At 41.4% G+C, this 14,264-nt stretch overlaps 1 protein-coding gene across 3 annotated transcripts in view; it reads right to left on the bottom strand.

Moving 5' to 3' along the window:
• USP53 (ubiquitin specific peptidase 53) overlaps positions 1 to 14,264 on the bottom strand; it is a 262,672-nt gene that overhangs the window by 145,383 nt on the left and 103,025 nt on the right. For all 3 annotated transcript variants that reach the window (XM_033938073.1, XM_033938084.1, XM_033938093.1), the window contains one exon: positions 458 to 607. In XM_033938073.1, coding sequence (XP_033793964.1) covers positions 458 to 607 — 150 coding nt within the window. The remainder of the gene's footprint in view (positions 1 to 457; positions 608 to 14,264) is intronic.

Raw genomic sequence — 14,264 nt, 5'->3', positions numbered from 1 at the left:
ATCAGCAATCATGTTCTCAAGCTTCTGCAGTTGCTTGGATAGGCGGTCAAGTCTGGGCTGCATTGCCAAGGCGACCGCTTGTGTAATGTCCTGCAACGCCTCTGGTGAAAGCTGACTAACAGTGGCTGAAGTCCCCGGCGCTATCTTGTCAGCAGCAGGTGGTTGATGATCACAATCTTTTTTAGTGGTGCACGTTGCCATCGGGGGCACTGCCGATGCGAGGTATTTGTCCATATGCCCAACAGGGCAATCTCCCGTGGGGTCTGCGGGCGCTGCAGGGAGGCTAAACAGTAAGATTGTAGACTCAGGGCCCGAGAGCTCAGGCAGCACATGTCTGCCCCAGCTTACCGCATCACGTGACTCCCAGATTTGAAAATTTTAAAAATGCCCCCTTACAGAAGGCAAGATTACATCAGTACTCAAAAAGAAATGCCCAAAATAAAAGCAGCTTTCTCACCTCTTTAACAGTGGCATCATCAAATAAAACCCATCTGGAACTCTTCGTATGGTAGGCAAAGGCACAGTAGTGATGGCTTGTATAGCAGATCATCCCCACAAGGTAGAGCTCACTGGTTTTTGCATTTTCATCTGTCACCCTATAGAACAGCTGGAGGAATGTATAATTACTGATTACCAGAAAATCAGGACATGGTAATAAATTTCTCATTCACACTCAGCACTAACATTTCATACCAACTGGCTATTTTTTTTTTTGTACTTTCACAGACAATTCTCTGGCAGCCACGGTGAGGTATATCGTACTAGCTACCTTCAGCCCATATGGTGAGAGCATGTTATTTCTGCCCAGAAGCAACATTCACAAGTTAACTATGGATATGACTGCTAAGCAACTGATCCGGAACTTAATAGAGCTTACCCTTAACCCTTTTGCTGGCTCCTCCATCCAGAATACCCAAGAGCTCAGTCCTGAGATCTCCTCTTTTCTCCATCTATACTCATTCCCTTTGTGCTCTGATCTCTTTCCATGGTTTCAAAATCACATCTATGCAGATGACTCCCAAGATCTACCTCTCTACACTAGAAATCTCTACAGGAATCCAGCCCCGAGTCTCAGCCTGCCTTTCCTACATTATTACCTGGATGTCACACTACCACTTAAAATTGAACATTACTAAGCTACTTTATCCTTCCACCTAAATCTACCTATTCTCTCTCAGTGGATAACACTTGCATCCTCCCTGTCTCACCAGCTCGTGACCTCAAGGCCATCTTTGACTCCTCTCTCTTTCTTTGCCCAAATCTAACAGACTGCCAAAAGCACAGTTAATTATCGTAACAGGTATTATCCAGGGACAGCAGACAGATATTCTCATAAGTGGGTGACATCATCCACAGATTCCTGGTACGGACAGCCGCAAAAGTGCACCGTAAGAATTTTAGAAAGTTCACGACTAATCACATTGTGCATGCGCAAGTGCTTTCCCGCCCAACATAAGTGCATGGCATTTCAGTTTAGTAGCCAGCTAAGAAGCCAACCAGGGGAGGTTGGTGGGTTGTGAGAATATCTGCCTGCTGTCCCTGGATAACACCTGTTACGGTAAGTAACTGTTATCCCAGGACAAGTAGGCAGCATATTCTCACATGTGGGTGACCTCCAAGCTAACCAGAATGGGATGGCAGGAGGTTGGCCTTTAGGAAAACAAATTTTGCAAAACTAATTAGCTGAAGCGCCCATCCCATCTGGAAAGAGATTCCAGACAGTAATGAGAGGTGAAAGTATGAACCAAGGACCAAGTAGCAGCTTTACAGATCTCATCAATAGGGGTAGAGCAGAGAAAAGTTACTTAAGCTACCATAGTTCTTTTTTTTTTTTTTTTTTAGTTCAATAGTTTTTTATTGAGTATTTTTAGAAAATACAGGAAGCAGTTCAAATACATGAAGTCAAAATAAAGCTTTCTGTATAAAGAGCATATAAATCTATATTTAACTATAGAGGAACATAACAGAGAGAAAGGTTCCTACTATTAGAACTGCATGTGAAGAGAATATAAGAAGAAAGTGAGGGAGAACAACAGAAAAAAGGGAGAAAGATGAAAGAAAAATAAAGAAAAGGAAATCAAAGAAAAGGAAGACAGGAGTGTCTACGAAGCAGAACGTACATAGGTATCTAGGAATGACCAAGGTGATTTGTTAAACTTCAAGTTCGTGAGGGTTCTGGATGTAATTTTTTTCTCATATGCATATGATTCAAATCTATGGTACATACACAGAGAGTTCCACCAAAAAGTATAGTCTAATAACGAAGATGATTTCCAGTTTTTCAGAATGTGCATGAGAGCAGTCACAAACATAGTATCAATGAGTTTAGGAGGACAATTTGATTGTGCAAAGCAGGGATGTTGAGAGCGAAGGATTACAATGTCCATAGAGATCTCTTCCGAGCAGTTAGTAATAGATTGTATGGTGCTCCAAATGCGAGTCCAAAAGGATCGGACCTGTGTACAGTGAAAAAGCATGTGGTCGAGAGTTCCTACATCTTTTAAACAGTTCCAGCAAACAGAGTCTTGTTTTAAATTGGCTTTCCACATGCGAAATGGAGTCCATACTGCATGCCACATAATAAAGAACATTGATTGTGAGACTCTAGAAGATAAAAGTGGGCGATTTGTTGAAGACCAGAAAAGTTCCCAATCAATGTCAGAAAGCGGAATAGTGAGTATAGTTTCCCAGTGTTTCATAGATTGGGGTGTAAAAGTGTAGGAGTGTCTACGAAGCAGAACGTACATAGGTATCTAGGAATGACCAAGGTGATTTGTTAAACTTCAAGTTCGTGAGGGTTCTGGATGTAATTTTTTTCTCATATGCATATGATTCAAATCTATGGTACATACACAGAGAGTTCCACCAAAAAGTATAGTCTAATAACGAAGATGATTTCCAGTTTTTCAGAATGTGCATGAGAGCAGTCACAAACATAGTATCAATGAGTTTAGGAGGACAATTTGATTGTGCAAAGCAGGGATGTTGAGAGCGAAGGATTACAATGTCCATAGAGATCTCTTCCGAGCAGTTAGTAATAGATTGTATGGTGCTCCAAATGCGAGTCCAAAAGGATCGGACCTGTGTACAGTGAAAAAGCATGTGGTCGAGAGTTCCTACATCTTTTAAACAGTTCCAGCAAACAGAGTCTTGTTTTAAATTGGCTTTCCACATGCGAAATGGAGTCCATACTGCATGCCACATAATAAAGAACATTGATTGTGAGACTCTAGAAGATAAAAGTGGGCGATTTGTTGAAGACCAGAAAAGTTCCCAATCAATGTCAGAAAGCGGAATAGTGAGTATAGTTTCCCAGTGTTTCATAGATTGGGGTGTAAAAGTGAAGGAATGATCTCTTAAAATACTGTAGAAAAGAGATATCGCCTTGCCTTTAAGTAGAGACAGTATAGACCAATGACGAATAGTATGAGTGGAAGTCATGAAGTCAAAACGTATATGCATAGAAGACAGTGTTTCAGTGAGTGAGAGCCATTGTGAATAAACAGAAGGAGGCAGCGAATATGTAGAGCAAATAATATCAAAAGGAACAGACAGATTTGGAGTAGACAATTGATGGGCAAACCATAGACCCGCCCGCTGCCATCTTTTCCATGAAAGGGATTTGCCATGGTTTTGAATTTTAAAGTTATTCCAAAGGGACATGAGTGGACTATCATAAACTGAGATCTCAGCCAATTTATCTAGAAGATGAAGAGCATGTTGCGTTGAACTCAGCAAAGAGTACCTTCTCAAGTGTCTGGGTATTGACACTGTTAGTAGGCAGGAGGTGTGTAAAGGCATGCAAAAAAGCTCTCCATTTCAAACCAGGCAGGAGGATCTTGGAATAGGGAGTCAGTGAGCCAGTAAGCACCATATTTAGCTAGTGAAGCAATATAATAATGATAAAAATCCGGAAAATTAAGACCACCATTAATCTTAGAGGCTTTTAGCTTGGCGAGAGCAATTCGAGGTTTTTTCTTGTTCCAAATGAATTCAGATAGCTTCCTATTTAGCCATTGAAAAAATGACTTCCGGCATAGAAGAGGAAGCATAGAGAGAATGTAATTGATTTGAGGGGCCAAAGTCATTTTGACGGCTGTTATTCTACCCCACCAGGATAGAAAAAGTGGAGACCATCGAGATGTAGTATTTAGTACTATATTTTTGACTTTGGATCCATTTCAAAATTTCTGAATGCACAATCTTTAAACATTCTTATCCACTCATTAATCATATCAAAAATAGATTATTGTAATTCTCTTTTTAGAGGTATTGCTTTAAATGAAATCAAGCGTTTACAAATAATACAGAATGTTTCTATAAAACTCATCACAAAATCTAAAAAATTTGATCATGTTACTCCCCTACTTGAAAAAGCACATTGGCTACCTGTCATCCATAGAATAACATATAAAATCTGTTTACTTACATTTAAAACACTATTATATAAGACTCCTGCTTTTATTCATAAACTTTTAATACCCTACCATCCTACTAGAACATTAAGATCTACTGATCAAAATTTATTAACAATACCTTCTTTGAAATTGATCAATACAAGGCGACAATTTATATTTTCCATAACAGCCCCTCAAACCTGGAATGCTCTTCCAATTTTTATACGGAACGAACAAGATTTAGTAAAATTCAAGTCATTATTAAAAACATTTCTTTTTAATGATGCTTTTAATTCCTGATTTATTGATGCTTTTAATTCCTGACTTTTTAGTTATTATTTTTCCTATTGTGTTTTCCTATGTTTAATCTTTTATATAACGAATGTATTTCTTAACCCTATTTTTACCCAATGTAGTTTAATAAGTTTTAACCCTTATAAGAATTGTAAATCCCTATGTTTAGTTTGTCTGTTTGTTTGCTCTCTTTTAACTAAATTTGGATTTGTACATCGCTTTGAATTAGAGAAAGCGATTAATCAAGAATAAATAAAAAACTTGAAACTTGAAACTTGATTAAGATCTTGAGCATATACCGGATCTTTATGTATTAAGATCCCCAAGTATTTCACAGCTTCATGCGACCATGAGAAGGAAAAGTGAGCTAGATCTGAGGGAAGAATATTATCGTTCAGAGGGAAGATCTCTGATTTCTCCCAATTAACAGAATAACCAGAGAGGAGAGAATATTGAGTGACAATTTGAATAAGGTGAGGAAGAGAGACTAGAGGGTTCCTAAGAAAGAGTAAAACATCATCAGCATAAGCTGCTAATTTGAAGTCTCTATTAGAGGAGGGAATGCCTTTGATTAAGGGGCATTGTTGGATAGCTGAAAGGAAGGGCTCCAACACTAAATTAAATAACAATGGTGAGAGAGGGCAGCCTTGTCGTGTACCTCTATGAAGGGAAAATTTATTGGATAGAGAGTTATTAATTAGAATACGAGCTGTGGGTTGGCGATATAGCGTTTCTATCCAATCCGTGAAAAATGAGCCAAAGTTATACCACTTCAGGACACGAAAAAGAAAAGACCACTCCACCCGGTCAAATGCTTTTTCGGCATCAATAGCTAGACCAATTACGGGGTCTGACATTGTTTTAGCATAAGCGTTAATATGATGAAAGAGACGCAGGTTATCTCCTATATATATCTTTGTTTAATGAACCCTGTTTGATCTTTATGTATGAGAGACGGGATTACTTTGGTAAGTCTTAATGCAAGTAGTTTTGCCATTATCTTATAATCTAAGTTAAGGAGAGAAATAGGGCGGAAGTTTTTAACCAAGGTGGCGTCTCTATCAGGTTTGGGGATTACTACAATTGTGGCCTCAGTGAAATTGAATTGTTTGTTCGGAGTGGAGTGGAGGAAATCATAATATGTAAGAAGGTAAGGAGCTAGGAGGGTTCGGAATTGTTTAAAGAATTCATTAGTAAAACCGTATGGGCCAGGGGCTTTCCCAGCTGGTAAAGAAGATATGGCAGTTTCAATTTCTGATATAGTTATAGGGGAATCTAGTTCCAATTTAACAGAGTCTGATATGATCGGATGAGTTAAGGAGGTAAGAAAGGAATCTATATCTGATTCAGAAGCAGCTAATTCGGATTGGTATAGAGAAGCATAAAAGTTTTCAAATTGAGAGGAAATTAAGGATCTGGTTTTGACTAAATGACCTGATGGATCTTGAATAGTTGTGATATGTAGTCTTTTAGATTTGGTTTTAAGGTATCTAGCTAAAGGCCGACCCATAAGGTTATCTCCCATGTAGTGACCAGAAGTGGAAATGAAGATATCACGTCGGGCTGTACATGAAACCAAAGTGTTGTATTCATATTTAAGATTTTGGATACGTTGGAAAGTAGCTGGGTCGTGTAAATGATTAGACATATGTTGTAATTCTAAGGCTTTAATAGAATTTTCTAAGTCTTTTTCCTTTCTTATAGACTGTTTCTTTTTCCAAGAAGCTATTTTAATCAATTCGCCTCTGAGGGTTGCTTTGTATGCTTCCCAGATAATTGAAGGACAGATTTCAGGATCTTTAGAGTTATTTTCAAAAAACTCCACAGTAAAAGAATTGATTCTTTCAACAATTTCCTCATCTAAGAGTAAGGTGTTATTCAGTCGCCAAGAAGGGGATTCTTTATGTGGGGCTGATATGGATATATATAAAGAAATGGCAGCGTGATCTGTAAGAGAAATTGGATGTATAATAGAATTGGTAAGATCTTGAATAAGAGAAGAGGACAAGAGAAAAAAATCAATTCTTGAGTACGTGTTATGTGGTGGTGAAAAATGTGTGTATTCTCTGCCTTTTGGGTAAAGCAAGCGCCAAGGATCCACAAGGGAGAAGGCATCATTTAAAGCATGAAGAGCTGTGAAAGACCTGGATTTGGAGGGTTTGCAAGAAGATGATCTATCAATATATAAGTCTTGAATTTGATTAAAATCACCTCCTAATATCATAGGGCAAGAATCAAATTCAATCAACGCCAGCTGTAGCTCTTTGAAGAAATCTGGGTGGTCTTGGACCGGGGCATATATATTAAGAAAAACAAAATTTACTGAGTGCACCGCAGCATACACTAGACACCATCTTCCATCCGTGTCTGTTTTAAAAGAATGAATTACCGGAGATAGTTTATCATTGAGAAATATTGAAACCCCATTTTTCTTTCGGCGAGTTGCAGGGGAGTATAAATGAGTGGAGAATCCCTTTAATTGGAATTTCGAGGCATCAGCGGGCGGGAGGTGGGTTTCTTGCAAATAAATTACATCAGGGTGTTTATTTGACACATAGTTAGCTATCTTTTTTCTTTTAATGGGATGGTTCAAACCATTCACATTAAAGGAAAGAACATGTAAATCAGCCATAGTCTATGATATACAGTAATAAAGCAAAATATATATCCCTACTGTCTAGAAAAAATAACTGATGTAGCCGTGAGGCCAGGTAGACACTCTTGTCTAAAAAGAGAAATAAAGAAAATCTGAGAATAAGAGAAGAGGAAATAGCTACCATAGTTCTAACCTTATGGGCTGGGACTCAACTCTAGTTGCAACCCAGCCTGAACATAACAGAACAAGATGCATGAAGCCAGCCAATTGGAAATCGTTCTCTTGGAAACAGCATGACCCAACTTGTTAGGATCAAGGGAGACAAAAAGTTGAGGGGATGATCTATGCGCCTTTGTTTTGCTGAGATAGTAGGACAATGCCCACTTCAATCCAGAGTGTGAAGAGCCGTTTCTCCCGAATGAGAATGAGGCTTAGTGAAGAATACTGGAAGAACAAATAATTGATTGTGATTAAATTCTTTGACGACCTAAGAAGGAATTTCAGATGAGTGCAAAGTACAACTTTGTCATGGTGGAACACTGTGAATGGTGGGTCCGCTACTAGTGCTTGAAGCTCACTGACTTCTAGCAGAAGTGAGAGAAATGAGAAAGCCAACTTTTCAAGTAAGGTATTTAAGATGAGCCTTATTTATTGGTTCAAATGGAGGCTTCATAAACTTAGTAAGAACCACACAGATCCCAAACCACTGGAGATGACTTAAGAGGTGGTTTGACATTAAAAAGTCATTTCATGAACCTGGATACAAAGGAATGAGTAGTAAGTAATTTACCATCCACTGGTTGATGAAAGGCAGTGATAGCACTGAGATAGATTCTAATAGATGTAGACTTAACACCAGAGTCAGTTAAATGAAGATGATAATCCAAAATGAAGGAAATAGAGATGGATTTGGGATCCTGATGATGAACACACCAAGCAGAAAACCAGGTCCATTTTTGCTGATAACACTGCTGAGTGGCAGGTTTTCTGGAAGCTTCCAAGATGAGCCTGACAGATTGAGGGCTATGAAGATCAGCTGAGCTCAACCCAAGAGGTACCAAGCTGTTAGGTGTAAAGACTGAAGGTTGGGATGTAGAAGAGAACCGGGACTTTGCATGAGAAGAGATGGAAAATTCGGCAGAGGTATTGGCTTCCTGATACTGAGTTGAAGTAGAAGGGAGAACCAAGGTTGCCTGGGCCACCAAGGCGCTATAAGTATCAGTGTGACCGACTCTCTGCTTGACTTTGACAAGTGTCTTGAGAATGAGAGGAATGGACAGAAATGCATTGAGTCATCATGCCATTGTATCGAGCGATGGTGCGTCCGCATCTGGAATACTGCGTTCAATATTGGTCGCCGTACCTCAAGAAGGACATGGCGGTACTTGAGAGAGTCCAAAGGAGAGCAACGAAACTGGTAAGAGGGCTGGAACACTGCCCATACGCCGAGAGGTTGGATAGGCTGGGGCTCTTCTCTCTGGAAAAGAGGAGGCTCAGGGGAGATATGATAGAGACCTTCAAGATCATGAGGGGCATAGAGAGGGTGGATAGGGACAGATTCTTCAGGCTGAAGGGGTCAACAGGCACGAGGGGGCATTCGGAGAAACTGAAGGGAGATAGGTTCAGAACAAATGCAAGGAAGTTTTTTTTCACCCAAAGGGTCGTGGACACTTGGAATGCGCTACCGGAGGAAGTGATAAGGCAGAGTACGGTACAAGGGTTCAAACAGGGATTGGACGGATTCCTGAGGGATAGGGGGATCGTGGGATACTGAGAGAGGTTCTGGGATGTAACACAGGTATAGAAAGCTAAACAGGAAATAAGTATAGAAATCCAACCAGGTCGTGGATGTGCAAGACCGGAGGGTTAGGACTTCGATGGGAAGATAGGACTCAATGGGAAACCAAGGTGGCAAGGGGGCCCCTTCTGGTGACTCAGACAGGCCGTGACCTGTTCGGGCCGCCGCGGGAGCGGACTGCTGGGCGGGATGGACCTATGGTCTGACCCGGCGGAGGCACTGCTTATGTTCTTATGTTCTACTACTCGAAAGGGTCCAGAGAAGAGCGACTAAAATGGTTAAGGGTTGGAGGAGTTGCTGTACAGTGAGAGATTGGAGAAACTGGGCCTCTTCTCTCTTGAAAGAAGACTGAGAGGGAACTTGATTGAAACGTTCAAAATACTAAAAGGAATAGACTTAGTAGATAAAGACAGACTGTTCACCCTCTCCAAGGTAGGGAGAACGAGAGGGCACTCTCTAAAGTTGAAAGGGGATAGATTCCGTATAAACGTAAGGAAATTCTTCTTCACTCAAGAGTGAAAACTGGAATGCTCTTCTGGAATCTGTTATAGGGGGAAAACACCCTCCAGGGCTTCAAGACAAAGTTGGACAAGTTCCTGCTAAACTGGAACGTACGCAGGTGAGGCTGGATTCATTTAGAGTGATGTCTTTGACCAGAGGGCCGCCGCGTGAGTGGACTGCTGGGCAGGATGGACTACTGGTCTGACCCAGCAGCGGCAATTCTTATGTTCTTAAACTTGTGCGTCCAGTTCAGAAGAAAAACGTCTGCCTCCAGAAGGAGAGGAGACTAGAGTCTGGAGCAGAAGTGGGGCAACTTGTGTGTGTGTGTGTGTTTGTGTGTGTGGGGGGGGGGAAAGCAAACAGATCAACTTGAGGAGTCCCCCATTGAGAAAAAATGGGATGGAGAACTGTTGAATTGAGCGTCGATTCATGAGTTTGAAGAATTCTGCTGTTTGTCTGCCAAGAAATTCTGTTCCCCCTGAATATAGATTGCTTTGAGAAAGATGTTGCAAGCAATTGCCGAAAGCCATATTTTCTGAGCCTCTTCACATATATAGTATGTGACATATATAGTACATGGCAACTTGATTGTCCATGCGGACTAAAAGGACATGATTGACTACCAAATGCTGAAAAGCTCTGAGAGCATAGTAAATCGCTCAGAGTTCCAAAATATTTATGTGAAAATGTTGTTCTCTGGTGGACCAGTGACCTTGAGTGCGAAGGCCATCCAGATGAGCTCCCCAAGCATAGGTTGACAAATCCATGGTCAGAACTTTTTGATGAGGAGGCGTTTTGAAACAACAGACCTCTGGAAAGATTGGAAGAGTTCCAAGTTTTATTAAAATTTGATACACAGCCTAAAAATTGTCAAAGCAGTTATCAATCATATTTACAAAATTTTAAAATCTATGTGGAACATACTTAAGACTAAGCACTAACTGGACTTAAAGAAACAGCCAGGGAAGAGAGGAGAAGTGCAATATATAATAGGAGAGAAGAACATAAAAGGTTATCACCTAAGGGGGAAGGGAGGATGCTCTTCCTTCGGTCATTTTATTACTTGGGTGGAGTTACATATTATAGGTGTCGAAGAGATGAGGTGACAGATGTTCTTTAAGAGTGGGTTGAACGCCTGAAACCATAAATGGTCATTGAGGCATCTGGAGATGAAGCCTGGCAAGGACTGTGGAAGCTATGTGACCCAGAAAAACCATCATGCCCCTGACTGAAATTGAATGAAGCTAAGCGATCTGATGACAAGTGTCCTGATGTTGAGGCAGAATCGCCCCGAGTTAAATGGTTGGAGCAGGGCTCCAATGAACTGGAGCTTCCGAGACGGTTGACGTTGTGATTTGGGGAAGCTGATCTCGAACCCCAAGTTCTGAAGAAATAGAAAGAAAGGATAGTGAAATTCTTAGAATCTAATGGATTACAAGTTCCAAGGCAACATGGGTTTACTAAGAGCAAATTGTGTCAAACAAATCTGATTGAATTCTTTGGGTGACGGAGAATTGGATCAAGCACATGCGCTACATGTAATTTACTTAGATTTCAGCAAAGCCTTTGACACGGTTCCTCATTGGAAGCTCAAACTCCACGGGCTGAAGTTAATGCCCAAAGTGGTGAACTTGATTAGAAACTGGTTGATGGACAGACACCAGAGGGTAGTGGTAAATGGAATTCGCTTGGAGGAGGGTCAGGTGAGTAGTGGAGTGTCTCAAGGATCGGTGCTGGGACCGATTCTGTTCAATATTTTTGTGAACAACATTGCTGAAGGGTTAGAAGTAGAGAATGACACGTGGGGAAAAAAATGTGGTCGCCTTGGGTACGGGGACAAGGCCCTGTGGAGCGGTGGATTGCCTTGTCTCTGCAGTTAAGGAAGGGAATACGCGTGGCTACCAATTGAGTGGTCCAGCAACTGGAAACAGAAGTTGCGCTCCAATCCTCTTCCCTGTCCTTACTCCAGGGGTGTACAACCCGCGGCCCGACAAGTTTTGTGCGGCCCAGCTTCTCTCTCCCTCCGGCGGGTAGTTTTCTGGCCGGCTCCCTTCTGCAGTCAACTGTGGGTGGCGTCGGCTCCTCGCGCGGCAATCTCTGGCTGTGTCAGAAGCGAGATGTTGGCATTGTCATATTGATATTGGGACTTTGGATCATCTTTTGTTTTTTTGTCCATTGATACTTGGTTTTTGGAAGTCGATATGGGGGCAAATTAATAATATTCTTCAAACTTCTATTCCTTTGACATATGAAGCAATAATTTCTGGTACGATTCTTCAGGATAAACCCACTTTGAATAAAAATAATAGTCATCTTTTTATGATCCTATCAGGAATAGGGGTTCAAATGATTACGTCTAATTGGAAACATCATGATAGGATTAATTTTAGTTTTTGGTGGGCAACTGTATGTGCAACATATAAATATGAAAAGATTATGGCAGAACGTCTAGGGTTTATTAAATCTTGTAAGGGGATTTGGGATCCATTAACTAATTTTCTCGCATTATAATTAAAATGATTCCTTTTATGTTAGATTCCTATGCACATCCAGGGGGGGTTCTGGGGTAGGGGGATGTTTTTAATTATTTAGAGGTATAAATTTCATAATAAGAACATAAGAACATAAGCAGTGCCTCCGCCGGGTCAGACCATAGGTCCATCCTGCCCGGCAGTCCGCTCCCGCGGCGGCCCAGACTGGTCACGACCTGTCTGTATCACCAGAAGAGGCTCCCTTGCCACCTTGGTTTCTCATTTAAGTCCTGTCTTCCTATCGAAGTCCTAACCTTCCGGTCTTGCACATGCACGACCTGGTTTGGTTTCTATACTCATTACTTGGTTAGCTTTTTATACTTGTGTTACATCCCAGCTCCTCCCTCAGTATCCCGCGATTCCTTTATCCCTCAGGAATCCGTCCAATCCCTGTTTGAATCCCTGTACCGTACTCTGCCTGATCACTTCCTCCGGTAGCGCATTCCAAGTGTCCACGACCCTTTGGGTGAAAAAAAACTTCCTTGCATTTGTTTTGAACCTATCTCCCTTCAGTTTCTCCGAATGCCCCCTCGTATTCGCTGTCCCTTTCAGTCTTGAAGAATCTGTCCCTATCCACCCTCTCTATGCCCCTCATGATCTTGAAGGTCTCTATCATATCTCCCCTGAGCCTCCTCTTCTCCAGAGAGAAGAGCCCCAGCCTATCCAACCTCTCGGCGTATGGGCAGTGTTCCAGCCCTTTTACCATTTTCGTTGCTCTCCTTTGTACTCTCTCAAGTACCGCCATGTCCTTCTTGAGGTGCGGCGACCAATACTGAACGCAGTATTCCAGATGTGGACGCACCATCGCTCGATACAATGGCATGATGACTTCCCGTGTTCTGGTTGTTATGCCCTTCTTTATGATGCCCAGCATCCTGTTGGCTTTTTTCGAGGCTGCTGCGCACTGTGCAGATGGCTTCAGTGATGCATCCACCAGCACACCCAAGTCTCTCTCAAGTCTGCTGTCTCCCAACAATACCCCCCCCAATTTGTAGTTGAACAACGGGTTCTTTTTCCCTATATGCATGACCTTGCATTTGTCCACGTTAAAGCGCATTTGCCATTTGTTTGCCCAGTCTTCCAGCTTGTCAAGGTCCCTTTGTAGGTCCTCACACTCCTCCCTGGTCTTAACTCTGCCGCACAGTTTGGTATCGTCTGCAAATTTTATAACCTCGCACTTTGCCTCCTTTTCCAGGTCATTGATAAATATGTTAAAGAGTAACGGCCCCAGCACCGACCCCTGTGGCACACCGCTTGTGAATCCCCTCTAGTCAGAATATTGACCCTTTACTCCGACCCTCTGCAGTCTACCCGACAACCAGTGCTTGATCCATCTATGCACATCCCCTCCCACCCCGTGGTTCCACAGCTTCTTAAGCAGCCTTTCATGTGGCACCTTGTCGAAAGCCTTTTGAAAATCGAGGTAAATGATGTCTATGGGTTCCCCATTGTCCACCCGACTGCTTATTCCCTCAAAGAAGTACAGAAGGTTCGTTAGACACGACCTTCCCTTACAGAATCCGTGCTGGCTTGTTCTCAGTAGGCCATTCCTCTCGATGTGCTCGCAAATGCCGTCCTTGATCATAGCTTCCACCATAATATTTTATAATATTGTTAGTTAAGTATACTTCATTATTATTGTAGGTTAAGAAGGGATTTAAAATATTTCTTGTATTAATTCTGATGTTAATAATGTATTTTCATACAGTATTCTTTTGATTTTATAACTGTATACATTGTCAAGTTTAAAATATCAATAAAGAAATTGGAAAAAGAAAAAAAAAAAAAAGAATTTCATGTTTGAATAATGGATGAAAAGCCAAGGGACTGCTTTTAAAATAATTACAGCTTTATGTGATTGTCATTTTTTGTTGTGCCATTCTCAAGACTTTTCTTGTACACAATGAGTATTTGCCTGGCTTTCTGTATTGACAAAGATTTAAGTTGATCACATTTTTCATTGTATGCCTGACACTGTGCACATGACAGTAGCATGCATCAGCCGTGGCTCATTAAATATAATTTAGGTTCTTTACACTTTAAAAAAAAAAAAAGAAGCGTTCCCTCTGACGTCACTACATCAGAGAGAAGGCTACCGAATCGGCCATGAATTGCGCACGAGGAGCCGACGCCACCCGCAGCCGACT

This window comes from Geotrypetes seraphini, chromosome 1 (assembly GCF_902459505.1).
Source record: "Geotrypetes seraphini chromosome 1, aGeoSer1.1, whole genome shotgun sequence".
NCBI classification, from domain to species: domain Eukaryota; kingdom Metazoa; phylum Chordata; class Amphibia; order Gymnophiona; family Dermophiidae; genus Geotrypetes; species Geotrypetes seraphini.
The sequence above is the reverse complement of the archived record's forward strand: the minus strand, read 5'-3'. Positions and strand labels throughout refer to the sequence as shown.